At 46.4% G+C, this 20,493-nt stretch overlaps 1 protein-coding gene across 11 annotated transcripts in view; it reads left to right on the forward strand.

Moving 5' to 3' along the window:
• KIAA1328 (KIAA1328 ortholog) overlaps positions 1-20,493 on the forward strand; it is a 282,897-nt gene that overhangs the window by 240,924 nt on the left and 21,480 nt on the right. For 4 of the 11 annotated variants that reach the window (XM_084832827.1, XM_084832819.1, XM_084832824.1 and 1 more), the window contains one exon: positions 16,597-20,294. The exons of 5 other annotated variants lie outside the window; for them this stretch is intronic. In XM_084832827.1, coding sequence (XP_084688953.1) covers positions 16,597-16,804 — 208 coding nt within the window. In that variant the 3' untranslated portion in view covers positions 16,805-20,294. 2 more of the 11 variants (XR_014787484.1, XM_084832821.1) reach the window with 2 other exon arrangements.

Consider the following 20,493-nt stretch of genomic DNA (forward strand, 5'->3'; position numbering starts at 1 on the left):
AGAGACCTTTCCCAGCCAAAGCCGAATCCCAGCTTGAGGTCACACCGAGAAGAGCACTTGCATATGAATTGTGGCCATTGCAATGAAGAGAACAGATTGAAAAGTGCAAACGGAAGGACAGGCTTACTGTACATTGAGGTGCTGATTTCTAGAATGGTAGCTTTGTGAAATTCTGAGAGAGTCCTTGCAGCAGCTGAAAGCTCTATAGCCATGCTAGAGTTTTACTTATGAACTCACTTGCCTGGCTGCTTGGTCTCTCTTTCCAAAGCCATAGGATGGGGGCTGATGATGTAACCTCTTGTACTCTTCTCCCCCGCCCACCCCTCCTGCCATCAACAAGTTATGAAATGATGAGGCATCTCAAAAGGAGGGCAGTTGCTGGATGGCTGCCCTCTTTAACAAGGGGATTGGTGGGACGGAGAGAAGAAGAGAAATCTCCAGGGAAGATTAGAAGAGAGAGTTTGGCCGCCTTAGCAAGCATATTTTATGTATTATTCACATTTATATACCTCTTTCCACAAAGGTATCAAATACCTTTGTATTGTTGTTGTTGTTGTTGTTGTTCAGTCCTTCAGTCATGTCCAACTCTTCATGACCCCATGGACCATAGCACGCCAGGCCTTCCTGTCCTGCGCTCTCTCCCGGAGCGTGCTCAAGTTCATATTCATTGCATCGGTGATGCTGTCTAGCCATCTCATCCTCTGCCGTCCCCTTCTCCTTTTGCCTTCAGTCTTTCCCAGCATCAGGGTCTTTTCCAGAGAGTTTTCTCTTCGCATTAGGTGGCCAAAATATTTGAGCTTCAGCTTCAGGATCTGTCCTTCCAATGAGCACTCAGGGGACTCGTAAGAGTCTTCTCCAGCACCACAGTTCAAAAGCATCAATTCTTCGGCGCTCAGCCTTCCTTATAGTCCAGCTCTCACAGCCATACGTTACTACTGGGAAAACCATAGCTTTGATTAGATGGACCTTTGTCGGCAAGGTGATGTCTCTGCTTCTTACTATGCTGTCTAGGTTTGCCATAGCTTTCCTCCCAAGGAGCAAGCGTCTTTGAATTTCATGGCTACAGTCACCGTCTGCGGTGATCTTGGAGCCCAAGAAAATAAAATCTGTCCCTGCTTCCATTTCTTCCCCTTCCATATGCCAGGAAGTGATGGGGCCAGATGCCATGATCTTTGTTTTTTTAATGTTGAGTTTCAAACCAGCTTTTGCACTCTCCTCTTTCACCCTCAACAAGGCTCTTTAGATCCTCTTCGCTTTCTGCCATTAGGGTGGTATCATCTGCGTATCTGAGGTTATTGATAATTCTCCTGGCAATCTTGATTCCGACCTGTGATTCATCCAACCCGGCGTTTCTCATGATGTACTCTGCATATAAGTTAAATAAGCAGGGCAACAATATGCAGCTGTGTTGTACTCCTTTCCCAATTTTGAACCAATTGGTTGTTCCATGTCCGGTTCTTACTGTTGCTTCTTGACCCTCGTACAGGTTTCTCAGGAGACAGGTAAGGTGGTCTGGTACCCCCTTCTCTTTCAGAATTTGCCACAGTTTGTTGTGATCCAAACCATCAAAGGCTTTAGCATAGTCAATGAAGCAGAAATAGACGTTTTTCTGGAATGCTCTTGCTTTCTCCATGATCCAGCGAAAGTTGGCGATTTGATCTCTAGTTCCTCTGCCTCCTCGAAACCCAGCTTGTACTTCCGGTAGTTCTCGGTTCGCATACTGCTGAAGCCTAGCTTGTAGGATTTTGAGCATCACCTTGCTGGCATGTGAAATGAGCGCAATTGTATGGTAGTTTGAACACTCTTTGGCGTTGCCCTTCTTTGGAATTGGAATGTAAACTGACCTTTTCCAGTCTTGTGGCCACTGTTGAGTGTTCCAAATGTGTGGGCATATTGAGTGCAGCACTTTAACAGCATCATCTTATAGGATTTTAAATAGCTCAGCTGGAATACTGTCATCTCCGCTAGCTTTGTTGTTAGTAATGCTTCCTAAGGCCCACTTGACTCCACTCTCTAGGATGTCCGCCTGAAGTTCAGTGACCGCACTATCATGGCTATCAGGGACATTAAGATCTTTCCTGTATAGTTCTTCTGTGTATTCTTTCCACCCCTTCTTAATCTCATCTGCTTTTGTTAGGTCCCTGCCTTCTTTGTCCTTTATCATGCCTGTCTTTGCACAAAACGTTCCCTTGAGATCTCCGATTTTCTTGAAGAGATGTCCAGTCTTTCCCATTCTGTTGTTTTCCTCGATTTCTTTGCATTGTTCATTTAAGAAGGCATTCTTGTCTCTCCTTGCTATTCTCTGGAACTCTGCATTCAGTTGGATATATCTTCCCCTTTCTCCCTTGCTTTTCGCTTCCCTTCTTTCCTCAGCTACTTGTAAAGCCTCCTCAGACAGCCACTTGGCTTTCTTGCATTTCTTGTTCTTTGGGATGGATTGATTTGCTGCCTCCTGAACAACGTTACGGACCTCCGTCCATAGTTCCTCAGGCACTCTGCCTATCAGGTCTAATCCCTGAAATCTATTCCTCACCTCCACTGTATATTCATAAGGGATATGATTGAGGTCATACCTGCATGGTTTAGTGGTTTTCCCTACGTTCTTCAATTTAAGCCAAAATTTTGCAAGAAGAAGCTCATGATCTGAGCCACAGTCAGCTCCAGGTCTTGTTTTTACTGATCGTATAGAGCTTCTCCATCTTTGGCTGCAAAGTACATAATCAGTCTGATTTCGATGTTGACCATATGGTGATCTCTTGTGCTGTTGGAAAAGAGTGTTTGCTATGATCAGCGTGTTCTCTTGGCAAAACTCTATTAGCCTTTGTCCTGCTTCATTTTGTACACCAAGGCCATGCTTACCTGTTATTTCGGTGATTTCTTGACTTCCTACTTTAGCATTCCAATCCCCTATGATGAAAAGGACATCTTTTTTTGGTGTTAGTTCTAGAAGGTGTTGTAGGTCTTCATAGAACTGATCAACCTCAGCTTCTTCGGCCTCCGTGGTTGGGGCATAGACTTGAATTACTGTGATGTTGAATGGTTTGCCTTGGATTCGTACTGAGATCATTCTGTCGTTTTTGAGATTGTACCCCAGTACTGCTTTTCCCACCCTTTTGTTGACTATGAGTGCTACTCCATTTCTTCTAAGGGATTCTTGCCCACAGTAGTAGATATGATGGTCACCTGAATTAAATTTGCCCATGCCTGTCCATTTTAGTTCGCTGATTCCCAAGATGTCGATGTTCAATCTTGCCATCTCATGTTTGACCACCTCCAGCTTACCTTGATTCATTGATCTGACATTCCAGGTTCCTAAACAATATTGTTCTTTACAGCATTGGACTTTCTTTTCACCACCAGACACATCCACAGCAGAGTGTCCTTTCGGCTTTGGCCCAGCCGCTTCACTCTTTCTGGTGCTACTTGGAAATTCCCTCTGCTCTTCCCCAGTGGTATATTGGACACCTTCTGACCTGAGGGGCTCATCTTCCGGCATCATGTCTTTCAGCCTTGTGATACGTTCCATGGGGTTTTCTTGGCAAGAATACTGGAGTGGGTTGCCATTTCCTTCTCCAGTGGACCACATTTTGTCAGAACTCTCTGCCATGACCTGTCCGTCTTGGGTGGCCCTGCACGGCATAGCTTATGGCTTCACTGAGTTACGCAAGCCCCTTCGCCACAACAAGGCAGTGATCCATGAAGGGGAATACCTTTGTATTACAATGGCGTAAAACAACAATAAATATAACAGTAAAAACAACACAATACAAATTAGTGAGCAATAAAACCACACTCTCTACTGTGTACTACAAACCCTAGCCAGCTGGGTCACACTTCAGGGAAAGCCCGTGTGAAGGGATGAGTTTTAAGAAGATGTCTGAACAGCAAAACTGTGGGGGCCTGTCTGCTGTCAGTTGCTAAAGCATTCCAGAGGGTGGGTGCTGCAACACTAAATGCTCCACCTAAAGTGCTCCTGGGGTGAACCTCAGGAGCATGTGGCACCCTCAGAAGTGCGCCCTCTGATTTTCAACACACACACTCTTGGCTCTTCCAGACTGCCCACATTGGGGTGTCTGTGCCTTTGAGTCACCCCAGTTAACTTAAACATGTGAGTTAAGACAACTAAAGCTTTGGCTTCGTGTTCTATAAAACCTGCACACAGTATCATAAGCGTTTTATTATCTGTAATTAAATGTTTGTAAAATATTTGGGAGCTGCAGGTGTGTTAGAAGTACAAAACAGCATTATATCAGTCGGAAAGCCTGCTTGAATCCAAAGGCAATTCGTGCACCACTAATAAATCACTCGGAGGTTTATTTTTATGTTTCTGCTCAAATTTCTGACATAAACCTTTTTATTTCATTGGGAACATGCGCTTAAATAAAAGCAAACCTCTACAGTTACTAATCTCCGATGCCATATTGCACGAATGCTTTGTTGAAATGCCATCACCTTTTCAAAGAACCAGAGCTGTGTATTTTCTAGACATTTATGGTTGAAGAATAAATTTTCGGAGACTGTAAATGAAAAGATATCGCTGAACATGATGATCAAATAATATCTGACACTGCTTGTTTAAGGAAATATACATATATCTTACTGCTGGAGCATTTATGACTCCAATAAATCTCATTACTTTTTTCCTAGTGGTAGAATTCTTACTGACTCCACCAAATATCAGATTGGCTTGAAGTTGTGCCGTTTTCTGCATATTGGAGCAAAGTCATTTCATTATTTATGTTGGGTGGTGCAAAACAAGAATAAAATGCAGCTAACTTTAAGTTTTCTAAAAACAAACTATAGTACTATTTTTGTGAAGCATCGCATATTATGCTGGCAGTCAGTGACGGAAATGCATTCAAAATGCAGTGTCATATTTCCCAACTATCAATCTATTCAGCGTTGTGAACTGAAGCGGTTTCAGATAAATGTACAAAAGATGCATCTGGTTACATTTTCATAATAGTCAGTTTGTACAGTTTTCCGCTGGTTAGCTGCAGGAAAAAACTTAGAGCATTTTCCACAGTAGTATTTAATAACCTCATCTGCTTGTCTTCTCCCGTTGCCTCCTCCCAGTGCATGCCATGCCTGTAAGGGGATCCAGTATGCAAGGCCAGTGCCCTTTAAACCTTCTCCCAGTCACTGAAATTCTCAAAGTGTGGCGAGCAGCTAAGTGGCTCCCTCCCATGGGCCCTGCCAATTGTATGCCTTTCTTCCCACCAAGACTTCCATTCCATGGAAGGAGACTCCTATGAGTGAGCCTGTCCACTTGAGAATCACAGCTCCTCAGCCATGGATTAGTGGCTTCCAAGGAACTAGGAGAGCATTTATCTGTACATCACCTTGAACACTCATTGGGTAGAGGGGCAATCCAAAGGAGATCACAAATGGCCATCTGAGACTGGGTGTAGTATAGAAAGGAAGGAATCGTGGTAGGGTATTGCAGTAGCAGCACCAGAAGAAATATTAAGGGCACAGAAGGGGCAAGGGAAGGTGGAGAGCATGTGCAAAATGCCTTTCCTTCAGGTGACTCGAGAGGGTTTGCAATAGGGGTGGTGAGCCATGGGTTGGGAGGCACATGCTCCTCTGCCCCTGCTCTGGAAGCACCTATGGGGTTTGAGTGAAAAACAGCTATCTACATTTTGGGAATTTCAGCTGCATGAAGCTAGAATAGGATTTAGTAACACATGGACTGTGGGCTGGAATCCCACCCACCCACTCACACACACAGTTTTTCCCTCAGGACTTCCAGTGCTATGCTGTGTGGCAATTTAACGGCAGGCCATCCAGGGCATACAGACAAGTAAGCATTTCTGAGACAAAGTCATTGGTTACCTGCATGCAGCCCATGGACCATCCATTGTCTGCCCTTGCATTAGGGAAGGTGGGTCTGTCAGTTCTAACGAAGTATGCCTTGAAACAGAAGCTGGATGAGTTTAAATCTCAGTACAAGCCATTCCATCTGATGGATAGTTTCCTTTCCTCCGGAAGATGTCAAAAAGAGGGAAACCATTATTTGCTGTTTGTTCACAAGGGTGAGAAGCCATGTCTTGGAATCCAGGAAGGTAGATGTAGGTGTAACGTTTCCTGTAAGAGTATTTCAAAAATCAAATATGCCACCTGGGGATGGTGATGAGCAAACTCCCCCTGCCACGGTCTGGCTAGTTATTAAGCCATTGAAATTTGATAGTCCATGTCTTCCCAGATTTAATTCTGAATCGGCCTCTAGGCACATTTGAGCACTTGATATTAGTCAGTGCACTGGGGCCTCAGAGGCCTCCATATCTACAGTATCCCACCCAGAGTGGTGTGGGGTGGCTGCCCTGGCTCACTCTAGGAGGGGCCCAGTTGATGCAGAAGGATCTAGGTGCCTTCCTGCACCCAGTACATCAAGCATGTGGAAGGGTCTCGAGGTGTCAGGGAAGGCCAAAGCCGTTGAGTGGACCTGACTGTATTCCAGAGTTCAGCACTAGCTCTGCATGGGTTGTCCCTCATTTTTGATCATTCCCCACTTTCATTTCCGAGCCAGAGCATGTCAGCACTTTCCCTTTAAAATATTTCCTTAGAAGTAAACGTGGAGGAAATTGGCTTTGTGAGGTTGGAGCCCTGCTAGCTCAGCTCTGTTGCCTGCAGCCAAATGCTGTCTGATGGCACCTTGACAAGCCAGGACAAACTGTATTATCAGGGGATTAACCACTAAATAGCCGAAAGGAGCAGCCTTTCCATCAGATAAGGCTGTTTGAGCAGAGCGAGTTTGCTTTCTTGCATATAGCGCCCCGGTGTCAAATAGACTGATTTCCAATGCCTGGTCTTTTAAATAATCTTTGCTATATTTGCTGCTCTTGTAATCTGCCAAATCATTTAATTTTCCCTGATAGCAGAAATGCTGTAAAACTTAGATAAACTTGCAGCAGAAATTAACTCCAAGGTGGTTTGCGGTAGAAACACGGGCATCGCATGTCTGCTAGGCCTGTGCTTGACTTTTTTCTCCCTTTTCTCCAGCAACCTAATATTTCATTAAGAGGATGCCATCCATACTAGCAGCGTTGCGCTTCAGGAAAGAGCATGAAGAGGTGGCACAATTTGCACCGTGTTCCATGAGCAGTGACTGTGTAGCCCATGGATCTAAAACTGGAGTGATCGTTACCGTCTAGAGTTATCAAAGGAGGGAGCTTTCTTGATAGCATGTGACCCTCATAAAATTATTAGTCATGATGTTGTCGTTCAGTCGTGCCCGACTCTTTGTGACCACATGGACCAGAGCACGCCAGGCCTTCCTGTCCTATTAGTCATGATGGCCGTCAGTAAAGAGTGGCTTCATTGAAAAAAAGCACCTTAGCTGTGTAGAAGAAAAAACAAACCCAAAATACAGAATACTCAGTTTAGGGCTACAGGCGTTGTACTTTATGTCCAATTAGGGACCAGGGGGGCTCACATTAACCAGAAAAGATCCATGCTGCCTACAAATGATTTTTGGGAACGACATTGAAAAGGTACAGGACAAACAGCGCAAAACGTGTAAATCATGCACGGGGGAAAAAACACCTTGTCTTTTAGATTTCACTTATGGACACAATTGTTCATAGAGGTTGAGGGGTAGCCTGTCTTTTGCATATCATACACCAGAATTTTCCTCATTTAGCCTGCTATCTGACACTGATCAGTGATCCATTTGTAACTCTCTTGAGGTAACATTCTTGGTGCAAAACAGTACTCCTCCCCTTCATCTGTCAGCGCAGTTTCTTCCAAATAGGCAGGTGTAAATGGGCTGGTTGGCCCCATCTTGAGGGATTGAACTAAGTACTTTTTTTTATACATAGCCTATAACTTAAAAAAACTCAGATCATGGCATCTGGCCCCATCACTTCCTGGCATATAGAAGGGGAAGAAATGGAAGCAGTGACAGATTTTACTTTCTTGGGCTCCAAGATCACCGCAGACGGTGACTGTAGCCATGAAATTAAAAGACGCTTGCTCCTTGGGAGGAAAGCTATGGCAAACCTAGACAGCATAGTCAGAAGCAGAGATATCACCTTGCCGACAAAGGTCCGCATAATCAAAGCTATGGTTTTCCCAGTAGTAATGTATGGCTGTGAGAGCTGGACTATAAGGAAGGCTGAGCGCCAAAGAATCGATGCTTTCGAACTGTGGTGCTGGAGAAGACTCTTACGAGTCCCCTGGACTGCAAGGAGGTCAAATCAGTCCATCCTAAAGGAAATCAACCCTGAGTGCTTATTGGAAGGACAGATCCTGAAGCTGAAGCTCAAATGTTTTGGCCACCTAATGCGAAGAGAAAACTCTCTGGAAAAGACCCTGATGCTGGGAAAGACTGAAGGCAAAAGGAGAAGGGGACGGCAGAGGATGAGATGGCTAGATAGCATCACCAATGCAATGAATATGGACTTGAGCACGCCCCAGGAGAGAGCGCAGGACAGGAAGGCCTGGCGTGCTATGGTCCATGGGGTCACGAAGAGTCGGACACGACTGAATGACTGAACAACAAATAACTATAGTTACTGATAATGGCCTCCAGTAATGAGTATAAAACTTATTGATGGATTGATTTGATTTGTGTCCCACCTTTCTATCAAGAAAATGGCAGTCAGGGTGGCTTACGATCACAAATAAAACTTGATTAGAACAATAATAAAAATGCATACATTAAAACACAATTAAAAACACAACAGAATAGAAATTGCATCCAGCCCGGCAGGCCTGCTTGCACGCCAAAGGCCTGCTTGAATAACAAAGGCCTTGGCGGAAGGACAGCGGAGAGGGAGTGAACCTGGCCTCCCTCCGCAGGGTGTTCCTCAGCCTGGGAACTTAAAGCTCCAAACCGAGTATTCCGTATTCTTTTTACCCAATTACACATTTTTTATCCATTTTTCCTCCCCAATTAAGGTGTTTCTTCAATGAAAGAGGGTAGGGAACCCTTACTGAGAGCCAGCATGCTGTAGTGGTGAGAGTGCTGGACTGGGAGTTGGGAGATCTGGGTTCTAGTCCCCACTCAGCCATGGAAGCTCACTGGGTGATTTTGGGCCAGTCACACACTATCAGCCCAACCCACCTCACAGGGTTGTTGTTGTGAGGATAAAATGGAGAGGAGGAGGATAATCTTGGGTTCCTTGCAAGTGGAAGAAAGGCGGGAGATATATATATATATATATATATATATATATATATATATGAATATTCATATTCTATTATTATTATTATTATTATTATTATTATTTTGCTGGCTAATAATTTTACTAGGGTCATATGCTGCCCAAAATAGGCAACCTTGTTTAATCAGACCAGATAGTAACAACCAGTCCTTGTGTCCCAAGAAATACAAGCCTGCCCACAACACCCTTGGCAGAATCTGATCCAGTGCTTCTTCCTAGTCATTTGCTGCCTATCCTGCATTGACATTGGAGCCATTAAAAAAAAATTACAATGAATTTGAATTTTTGCACCAGTTCCCAGATCCATTATTCTCACCCATATGCCCATTCTGTTTCTTTCAGCAGAAGCTAAACTTGGCTACTTCACAATTCTGTCTCAGGGATCCTTCCCGTTTTTGTGGTCTATTGCATCAAAGTCATCATGAGTACACAGATGCAGTGGTCAACTCAGAACATGGGTGAGGGGAGACGAATTCTGGGAGGGAATACATATGTATGGACAACGCATAAGAGGTTACTGCCAGGGCAGTGATCTAGAGTGTAAGGTTTGGTGTAGGTTTTCTAGAACTTGTCATTTGGGCAGGGCAGAAGAGATTTCTGCAGTGACATTTGAATCGGAGCGTCCAGGGCTGGTTATAGTTCTATGCTGTTCGACCGATTTTCCCAAAGGTTCCCAAAGTGACTGAAATTGCACAATGTTCCCCACCCTCTTTGTTTTTTTCCAGCCCAACCATCTGCAGCACTCCCAATTTTTCTAATATTTGTTGTAAAAATGTTCCAGTCTGGCCTTGCTCCAAAAAGTGGGCTCTCCCACACTGGAGGCATTCAATATGAAGCTGGACAGCCATCTGTCAGGGATGCTCTGATTTGGATTCCTGCATTGAGCAGGGGGTTGGACTCGATGGCCTTGTAGGCCCCTTCCAACCCTGGTATTCTATGATATCTCTTGTTAGCCCAAGCCTTGCGTAGCACAGCTTCTGCCACCACCAGGTATTGATGGTGTACTAGGTATGTATAGCTTCCCTTGCCTCATTTTCATCACCCCCAACAGCCACCAAAGGCATTGATGGGCTGGCAGCTCTCAGGAAGAGGGTGCGTACTTTGGGGGAAGTGCTTTGGTTTGATCTGGATGCTGCTGGATAGGAATGGGCCCTTGACTGTGCAGACATCCGTATTTGAATTTTAAAGGGTGGGCTAAATCAAGGTGGGCACAGCCCCCACCTCACCCTGAGCAGGCCCATCTTCATCGGGCTTGCACCGCCTCTCCTCAGGCTCTTCCATCTTCCCCACGGATGACGATCCCTGGGGAAGATGGAATTGGCCATAGAGAAAGGGGGAGTGGAGAGCAGGCACTGGCCTTGCTGTGTGCCGCATTTCCTGCCAGGGAATTATGGGGCATGTAGTCCAGCCTGTGATTTCCCAGCAGGCAAAAGCCTCTCTTCGTGCCATTTGTTAGCTCCTTCTGGTCTTCCTCCACCTGCTGTGTTCCTGCCCTGCCCTGCCCTGAGATGAGCCTCTCCCCACACCCTGGGGAGGGGGGGGCGCAGGGATGGCGACCACCTCCCTCCCACCGTTGCTTACTCCCTCCTTTGGGCTTGTGTGGGGGAACTGGAAGGGAAGAGAGGGTTCACTGGCCGTTAAAAGTCATGTGGGTGCCCAAAGGGCTGATGGGTTTGTGAGCCAACCTGGGTGGTGTTTGGCCAGGCCTGTTCCTTGATATCCAAAATGCAACTGGGACTGTAGCTACCCTGGAGAAGTGTTAGAATAGAAACTCTCCCGGGAAGAATTTAAAGCTGAGTAGTTATTTCCTCTGTGATCCTGTACTGCTCAACAGGGTGTGTCTGGTGTTCATAGGGTGGGAAGTGTAATAGAAGTGCTGCCTTTCTTCTTCACAGTAACCACTGTGGCTGCAGTCTTATCCCCGCATTGTACTTCCCAGTAGGGATGCACGAAAATCACTTACCTTTCGGGGATTATGCTGATGGTGGGGGGGGGGAGGCGCTCCGTTCCTCCCCCCCCCCCGGAATCCTGGCCAGCCGGGGAGGCGCTCCGTTCCTCCCCCCCCCCCCCGGAATCCTGGCTAGCCGGCTGTGCTCCGCAGCGATTCTGCGGAGCCGCCGGCCGGCTCCGCCAGCAGCCAGACATCCAGCCGCTGGCTAGCAGGGACGCAAATGGCGGCGGCCGTAGCTGCCACCGTTTGCGTCCCTGCAGTCAGCCATGATAGGCTATGTAAATGTTTACGTAGCTTATCACGGCTGATTTGAAAAAAACAAACAAAAAAACCACAAGTGTACGCAAATGGCGGCGGCCATGGCAGCCGCCATTTGCGTACACGCGTTGTTGTTTTTTTAAGTCAGCCGCGATAGGCTACGTAAAGATTTACGTAGCCTATCACGGTGTTTTTTTAAAATCTAGCCGTGATAGGCTACGTAAATCTTTACGTAGCCTATCACGTTTTTTGTTTTTTTTAACCTGGAAATGGCGGTGGCGGCAGCCGGTTGGAAGACCGGCTGCTGCTGCCACCGCCGAACCGCCGCTGGAGCCGCCGCCACCAGGAAGATCCACCCAAGGTAAGTCCCGTCCCGGGGGGGGGGGGGCCGTTCCAACACCGATTTCGGGGGGCCGAATGCGCTGGCATTCGGCCTCCCCGAGATCCGTGGTGGAACTTTCGTACATCCCTGCTTCCCAGCCAGTGCAAGTTTATGGCCTCATCCACTCCTGTTCTTAATATTTAAAGGACACATTGGCTGAAAGTTTGCATCTTTGGCTTTCTATTCCTTGTCTCAGGTAAATGTTTTTCTTGTATTATTTTATAGGGGCCATATTCCTCCGCTAGCTTAATTCCATAGAAATTACCTTGGGATTTATAAGAAGCGCTCTTCAAGAAACACGGGTCCCTGCTGCCTTGCATGCCCATACATCCTGCTCCCTCCCTGCATCCCTTTCCTGCCCTTGCTTGTCCAGTCCACTCCTGCCACCGGTGCACACACAGCCACTTCTGTCCCCATGCCCTGCGTGTTGCTTTTGCTCTTTACTCTTTGGACTCTCTCTTCTCAACTCCCCACTTCCTTACCTTCAGCCAGATCTGTGCCTCCACGCTCCATCTTTTCATTATTCCTTGCTCCTCAGCTCTCCATCCATCCACCCTCTGGTCTCATTTACATTTTCTAGCTCTTTCCCCATGCCCCTTCTTGCCAAACAGTTCAAACTCCTCCTGTCCCCGGATCTGGTGTGATGCTTTCTGGGGGCCCCCTCCCTACACACACACCTAAAATGAGACTTTGCTGCCTTCACAGAAGCTGCTTGTTAGTGTTCTGTTGCTGCCACCTTCACCCTTGAGAAGTTAGAATATTGGCAAGCATTCCATGATGCCATGACGTAACAGGAACTTTGCCAGTGATGGGGGCGAGGGGGTATTGCAGAGGTGGGCAACAGTTGTTTTGTCAAATATAACAAGTTGCTCACAGAGTTGCATTTGCAACCTTTTTTGCAACCCTTGCTGGAATTTCAGCTTTCATCATGTGCGGGGACATTCAGAAGAAAATCATTAGCAAATGTCCAAAATGAACTTGAGACCTGGGCCCCTGTCTCCAGCATGGCTTATGCTGCACTTGTGCCCTTGAAGGGAACCTTGTACCCTCTAACTTCATTCTCTCTCTCTCTCTCTCTCTCTCTCAATCTCTCCCTCTCCCTCTCCCCCCCCCCCCTTCTCTGAAGCAGGGCAGAAGGCTTCATTTGGTGGTGAGCTTCTAGGTGCTTGCTTTAGCTATTCTGTGCTGATGCTACAGTGGACTGTATCTTTCTGGGCCTTGATCGGCCTGCCAAGCTCTGGGCGTAACTGATGGTTGTCTTCTAGATTGGGAAGGACTTTCCCTACCAAGCTAGATTGATTAGTGAATTGTCTGGCAGGCAGAGATATTAACAGCTCACTGGGAGGATATTCAGGGCTACCACCTCTCAGATTTATTTATTCTACAAAGGAGATACTGCTTCCCAACAGTATGATCAAAGAACATAGTGACTGCAACGCTAAACTATAACAAATACAACAATAAAATAATTCTTCTAATTAACCGTTAAATTGTAACTGTCTGGCTCACACCTCGGGAAAAGTGTGTGTAAAGAGATCGGTCTTAAGGACACATCTAAAAATTGAGACTGTAGATGCCTGCCTGTAGAGCATTCCAGAGGGTGGGCGCTGCAACCAGATGTCACTGGTACCAGGGTGACACATCCAGAGAATCTCACATCTGGAGATTTCACGTGAGCACCTGGAAATAGTGAGTTGAGTGGAAAATATGGATCAGGCATACCTCAGTGACTGTGTTCCACATACTGTGTTGGTGTGGAACATAGATCTGAGCCTACACATAGGCACTCCTCTAGAGTAGGACAGAGGGCCAAGCAGAATGTGACATGGGAGTTTGTGACTGGTGCTCCCGATGTCATCTTATTTCTCAAAAAGTAGCCACGGGTGGGATGGCTGCTTTAGATTGTGATCCTGCTGTGGGAAACAGGGGTCCCCTTTGCCACTGCACCAATTCCCAACTTAAATCTCTCCCCTCCCCAACTGGTATTAGTCATGAATGAGGAAACAATTTTGTGTCCATATGTTTCCTGTCTGACTAGTAGCAACTTGGCAGGGTGCAGGACGGGGGGGGGGGGGGTTGATGCAAGGGCAAAACTTAGACCAGGCATGGGCAACCTGTGGCCCTTGGCACAATTTCATGTGGCCCTCAGCCTAATTTCAAAAGCCCTCTGCATGCAGGCAGTTCAGATCTTTGGTAAGGGTGACTGTCCCTTTCCCTAGCAGTCGGTTGGATAGGAAGGAAGGTGGGGAGGTACTTTCACCCTCTTTTGGCTTTGGCCCTGCTCACTACCAAGATGTGGTTAGACATCCCTGGGTTAGACCCTCCCTTCCACTTCACCATGGCTCTAATGCAAATCCCCCCACCCCCCAGCAAAGCTTTGTGGTACACATCTTGGTCGATCCTGTAGCAGGAACGTCTCTTCCTCTGGAGTTTCGCTAATAAAGTGGTATGATTAGAGTAGTAGGTCTCTGTTACTCAGCAACAGTATGGAATTTTCATCCTGAGAACGTTCATATTTTACAAAGCAACCTTCTAGCCCTTCTGCTTGTGTGCGTGCAATACATCATCTGAAAGACTGGGGCCCAGGGAAGCCCTGGTAGAGGAGGCTATGCTGATAGTTGAGCAAGCTAGACGGGAGAACTTAATGGCTGAAAGATTTCATCATGCCGGTTATGGGATTGATCAGGCTCATTTGGGAGTCTCTGTGCTACCGTGTGTTGTTGTCACATGTGAACAAAAACTAAGCTGTGTACACATCTTTCTGATGAACCTGGAAATATTGGGATCACTCCTGGAAGTGTGGCGTGTACACAGCAGATCATGTGCTGTGCTCCAGCAAGGTGGGAAGTGAGCTTCTTCAGATGGGGAGAATTAGCTTGAGAGCAACTAATAAGAGGGAGCAGTGCAACAACGTGTTTCACCTCAAAGTGTTGGCAGGAGAGAAGAATGCTTCGGTAGTATACCAAGCTGCTGAGCTCATGGACTGGGGCACTATCCCCAATACGGACACCTAACAGAGAAAGGGAAAGATGGAGGTGGGGAATTCGTGTCTGCCAAATAAGGAGCGGGGGAAGCGCTAGGCTAATGGCGAGGCAGGCTTGGGGGACTGTGCTGGGACTTGGCATGGGGATGGAAAAAATATCAGGAGAAATGGAAGGAAAGGGAGCTAAAGCAAAGGACCTCGCTTCCTGGCGGGTCACAGATACTCAGAAACTCACTGGGGCACAGGCTGCCCTCTGTTCTATGGAGTTTGGGGCATGAATTCAAAATGGGGTCATCACCCACCCTGGCAGCTTGATGGAGTCAAAGGGAGCTGACCAAGCATTATATAAACGGTAAATCTGAAGGCAGTCAGGCAGAGGTATACAGAACAAAAGGACATCAGAGGAGGAGCTGTTCTGCCCTGGGGGATGGGGATGCTTCAGGATTGGGCCATGTTTTCTGCCAGGAGTCCGGACTGGCTCATTTATTTATTTATTTATTTATTTATTGCATTTATACCCCGCCTTTCTCCCTCTCGCAAGGAACTCAAGGCGGCTTACATTATCCTCCTCCTCACCATTGTATCCTCACAACAACAACCCTGTGAGGTAGGTTGGGCTGAGAGTCTGTGACTGGCCCAAAGTCACCCAGTGAGCTTCCATGGCCAAGTGGGGACTAGAACCCAGATCTCCCGGCTCCCAGTCCGTCACTCTCACCACTACACTACACTGGCTCTCCATATAGGTACCTTTGTGCGCTGTCTGGCTGGGGTGAGGACTTGGTAGTCAGGTTGGCATTTTATTATTTGGCGTTCCTATGGGGCACCTCCCTTTAGTTTAACCAGTAGAGGATACACTCAGGCGATTAAATAACAGCCCGCCTTTCATCATCCGGGGCTCTCATTCCCGGCAGCCTTCAAACCTCTTGCGCTTTTTGCCTGTCTCAGAACAAAACGGATACTTTCGCCAAAGTGCCAGGGTGATACACATGTACATTGTATAGAATTCTATGATTCTATAAAGCCATCGTGGTTGAGCTTCTCCATAATAACCGGGTGACCTAACTGGGGTGGGGGTGGGGCAGCACAGCTCAGTGGCAGAGCACCTGTTTTGCATGCAGACGGTCTCTGGTTCACTCCTCGGCATCTCCAGCAGGGCTGGGAAAGCCAGGCTCTTCCCTGGAACCCAAGAGAGTTGCTGCCGATTGGTGTAGAGAACGCTGAGCCAGATGGAGCAATGGTCACACTCGATACACTCAAGCAGCCTCTCACTTGTGTGAGGTGCAGTGGCTCCCCGGCAGCGTTTGAGCCTGTGAATCCAAATGGGGATCTTAACATGGAACTTCCAGTGACCAGGGGAGCAAGTAACTTTGCTCTGCCCACTTCTCTGGCCCTGTTTGAGCTGCCCATGCTTTGCTCAAATGCTCTGCAATCTGCAGAAACCCATTCTCACCCCCCACACACACTTCAGTCTAAATTGTGCAAAATAACTCCATCACATTTCACATTCGTTGAGTGCTGAATTTAAGATTAGGTCTGTTCGCTTATAAGCCCTTGGACACTCACTAAATGCAAAGCAGTTTGTCGTAGCAGCCGCAGCCCCAGCCCCAGTTCTGCACAGTGTAAGTCCCTGTGTGCCCACGTTTGCACCCTGACTTTGAGTGCAGAATTGGGAGGCAGGATGTCACCCAGTTGCAGGTGTGATCATGTGGGGTCGAATTCTTTTGGGGTGTATTCTATTGCCTCTGTGCAGCGAGCTGGAATAGCTTATCCTAGCAGGAGTTCTGTCCAGCCCTGTAAATCACGCTCCGTGCCACCTTTGACCCAATGTGTTCAATAGAATCTCATCTCTCTCCAGATATGAGGCCTCTCTCTTTGACCTGGTGGAAGCAATGAGCCCAGGTCTTCAGCATCACTATGGCGAAAGTCGCAGCCACAGCAAAGGGCTCATTCCTCAAAGTGGGAGCCGGAGAAAGCCGGGTTGGAGTCGGAGCCCTTCCGGTGCCAGAAATGGAATGGCTGAGCTTGAAGAGAGCCGGATTCTGGAGGAAATCTTTTTCATTTGATGGGCCCAGCATTTGCAGCCGCCTTGATGGATCCGAGGACCTTCCTCCCTTCTCTGTCTAACGTGGGCGTGTTTACATGTCAGAATATTGGTTTTAAATTATTTGATTGACGGATGATTGTCTCCTATCTCCCCCTTAGAAAATTAACAGGATAGCTTTCCTATCCAACTTCCAAATCATGTTGCAAAAGCATCCTTTTGAATAACCCGACCAGAGTGTTGGTGGAACATTTCTGGGCTCTTTTCATGCACTGTTACAAGGTATAATTTTTAAAGGAAAAAAAAATTCATGCCATTGTGAAAGGGATTAGTGTTTCATTATTGATTTTTATTTTTTAGCTGTGAAAACCAGTTTGCCAGAGCTTCATCTATTGCTCACTCTCACACAAAAGCACATTCCAACTATGTAATTTTCCATTTTAAAAGCTACCTGTTAAACGTGAGGATACTACCTCCACACAGCTAATAAATTTCTGGATCTTTCTGTCAAAAGCTGTGCTGTATAACATGTAGCTGTTTTTTAGGCAGATAACCTGCAGCTCTTCCCAACACTAATAGAGACTTCCCAATTAATGAAGCTCTTAGAAAATACGCCTCTTAAAAATGAGTGGTGTATTGCACACAAGAGTACCTACTGAGGTAGCAAACCCTTGCTGCTTAGCCATCTTAACAGCTAGGCATCCCAGCCGTCTAAGCTGCTAAATTTTCTCCGCTGTTCCATATGGAAAGCACTGGAGTTGTAGGGTGAGATCAGTTTATAGTGTTTTCTCTGACTTAGACTTTTTTGAAATTCTGCCCACTCCTTGAGGTTGAAAATAAAGACAAATCAGTCATTATTTCCACTCACTGCTTGTAATCCCTGTTCCTCCTTCTGGCTTTACTTATTCATGTGGTATCTATTTCAGTTTGTTTTAAAAGATGCCCCCCTCAGCTGCATGCTCAGTTATTTAAAGAAACAAGTGGAATTGGTAAAAATGACTGCCAACTGCAGGATCAACAGTCACTCTCTGCATGATGCAGTATTCATATTTTATCAGAATAGGAGCCACCGGCATGAATTCCTAGAAGCCCGACTCCGAAATACTTCTCTTGCACAGTACAAAGGCAGTGCAGGAAGGAGACTTGTGCCCCTTCCGGGTGAGCTGCTAGGGGAGAGGGACAGCTACTAGGGGGTGGCCCATCAGTTCTGATGTGCGCTTGCTGCCCCTGATGTTAGCTTTTCTTCCTGCTCGTGTGCCAGCCCCTCCCCCCCAAGGAAGCTCCCAGAGGTGGGCTAGGAAGCTGATAAGGAGGCAGCCAGTCCATCACCCATTGGCTTAGGCCAAGAGAGGAGGGTGGGCTCTGTGCCTCATAACGGAACACCGCGTGGCATTCCTCAGGGTTTCTGTGGGAAGGCAAAAGTGCCCCAGCATGCCAAAGTTAAACTATGTCCTGGATCCTTTTCCATGTGATAAAGTCACAGATCAAAATAGGAAATGCGGAGCTTTCCAAGATACAGCAGCCTGTTCCAGTGTAACTCATTGCTCAAGTGATTCCTTGAGTGCTGGCTCAATGTTGGTCAGGGAGTTCAGGGGTGGGGAACTTGTGGCCCTCCAGACATTGGCCTACAACTCCCATGAGCCCTAACCATTGGCTATGCTGGCTAGGGCTGAAGGGAGTTGTAGGCCAAACATCTGGAGGGCCATGTGTTTCTCACCCCTGCTGCAGCCCATGAATGGGGCGTCTCGCTCTCCCCTTCTCTGGCCTCGTGGCTAATGTTCCTCCCGTCTCTAGCTTGATCAGCCAGCAGAGTTGTAGGGCTGCACGTTGCTGCCACCAGTGCAGACGACTTTCTCCTCCGTGTTTCTGCCATTTGGGCATAGAAGTTATACCAAGGGAAGGGAACAAGCGGAACATAAACAGGAGCCCTTTCCAAACTCCCTTTTTTAGATGGTCCCATGGCAGGAATGGATCCAAGCAGTTTGTCTTTAATTTTTAGTTCTCTCCTGCTTTGCTTGGTTATAATTCTGCTTGTCTTTTTAAGACACCATTTTCAAACTTAAAAGGTGCCTTCGGATTTACATTCCAGAGCTCTACACTAGAGTGATTTTTTGTCTCCACTTCTTAGTCGGTGCCAATATGTAACCTCTTCTAATATTGAATCTAGGATTTTCGATAAAGCTCTTGATAAACAGGTTGGATTAGCACTGTTGATTTTTCTGTCAAATTGTACCTTGGTCATCGATGTCTTTTGAAAGGATCATTGCCAAGGGTTCAACTTTAAACTCTATCTGTAATGGTTAAAATTCATCCATAGGAAAGACCCATCTCTGAGGCACTTTAAGAAAAATATATATTAATCAAAGGGGCCAAAAGGTTATTTGCATAAGTGGACCAAGCACCCTAGTTTCAATTATGCAAAGTTCATGAAGTCAGTAAAGGGACTGTCATTTTGGTATTTATGTGGTGATTAATGTGAGGGAAAAGGAGAATGTTTATATAAACACCTGCCATTGTGTACACATTAGTAGCATCAGCAGGGTGTTTTGTACATTGTCCAGTCAATCTGCATAACCTCCAGGTGATATGAGTGACATATTTCACAAGTTGATAGGTGAATATAGCTAAGGGGAGAAATATGCATAGCGGCTGGGCAGTGTATGAAATGTTCTTTCAAGGTATGCTCATTTCCTAACATAATTTGGAGACTCTGCACACTGATTGCGCAATATGCAAAATCCCCCATTTTTGCTATTTTGTCAACTGGTTTTATGTACAACCTTCATTAAACTCACATTAACCCCCAACGTGTATATCTTCCAGAAAGCATATCTGTGACTTTTCCTGTGCAGACCTCATTGCCACACTTCTCGGCAGGCTTGTTTAAACAGCGCTTTGTAGCCAGTGCAAGCGGAAGGTATTTTGTCACACGGCATCATAAAGTTGATGTTATTAAAAACATTTATGGCCTTGGGGTGGCAAAGGGGGGAGGAAATCGATGGCTGTCAAATAGAAAATGACCAAAATCAGTGGTTGTAGATAGACGGAAATTATTTTTCCATCTACTGAAACGGTAGAAGAGAATCAAAACTTAAACTAGCCAGAGACGTCTCTTGGCACAGTCCATTTAAACTGAAATTCCTATTGCTGAAAGCAGTAGCCAGGGAGAAGGAGAGAGGGCAGGCGTGGGGGATGAAAGGGGAAGGATTCCACATATATTACCAGATGGGATCTGAACGGTCATGGAGTGACGTTTCTCATACTGGGTTGCTCTTCATGCCTTGGATTTTGGTTCTGCCTCAATAGCCTGTTGATGTCTCACCTATTGTGACTGTTAGCCCTTCTCACATGCACTTTGTAAGCAATGGATCTGTAAAACAGTTGCACAGCCCTCCCCTTCCTTGAGTTCTGCTCAGTAAATACTACCTTAAATTTGGTTGGATCTTTTAAATATAAACATGTGTGATGTTTTAATTTAATAAATTATCAAGGTGGATTTCCTCCCCCTGTAATCTCTCTGAGCTTTATTTCTTGTCTGTCTCTCTCTCTTCTCTGTGATTGACTGCATACAGAGCTTGAATTTCTGGATGTTTCTCTTGCTTTGTGTTGAAGCATGGATCTGGACAAAAGAAATTGGGGAAATGTGTTGGAAATATTTTTAAGTGCTTCACAGCTTTGGTGTCTATGTTGTTTCCACCACTACCACCACCA

Source organism: Heloderma suspectum, chromosome 2 (assembly GCF_057233095.1).
Source record: "Heloderma suspectum isolate Gila_16-S chromosome 2, 16-S_ref, whole genome shotgun sequence".
In the NCBI taxonomy this organism is placed as follows: Eukaryota; Metazoa; Chordata; class Lepidosauria; order Squamata; family Helodermatidae; genus Heloderma; species Heloderma suspectum.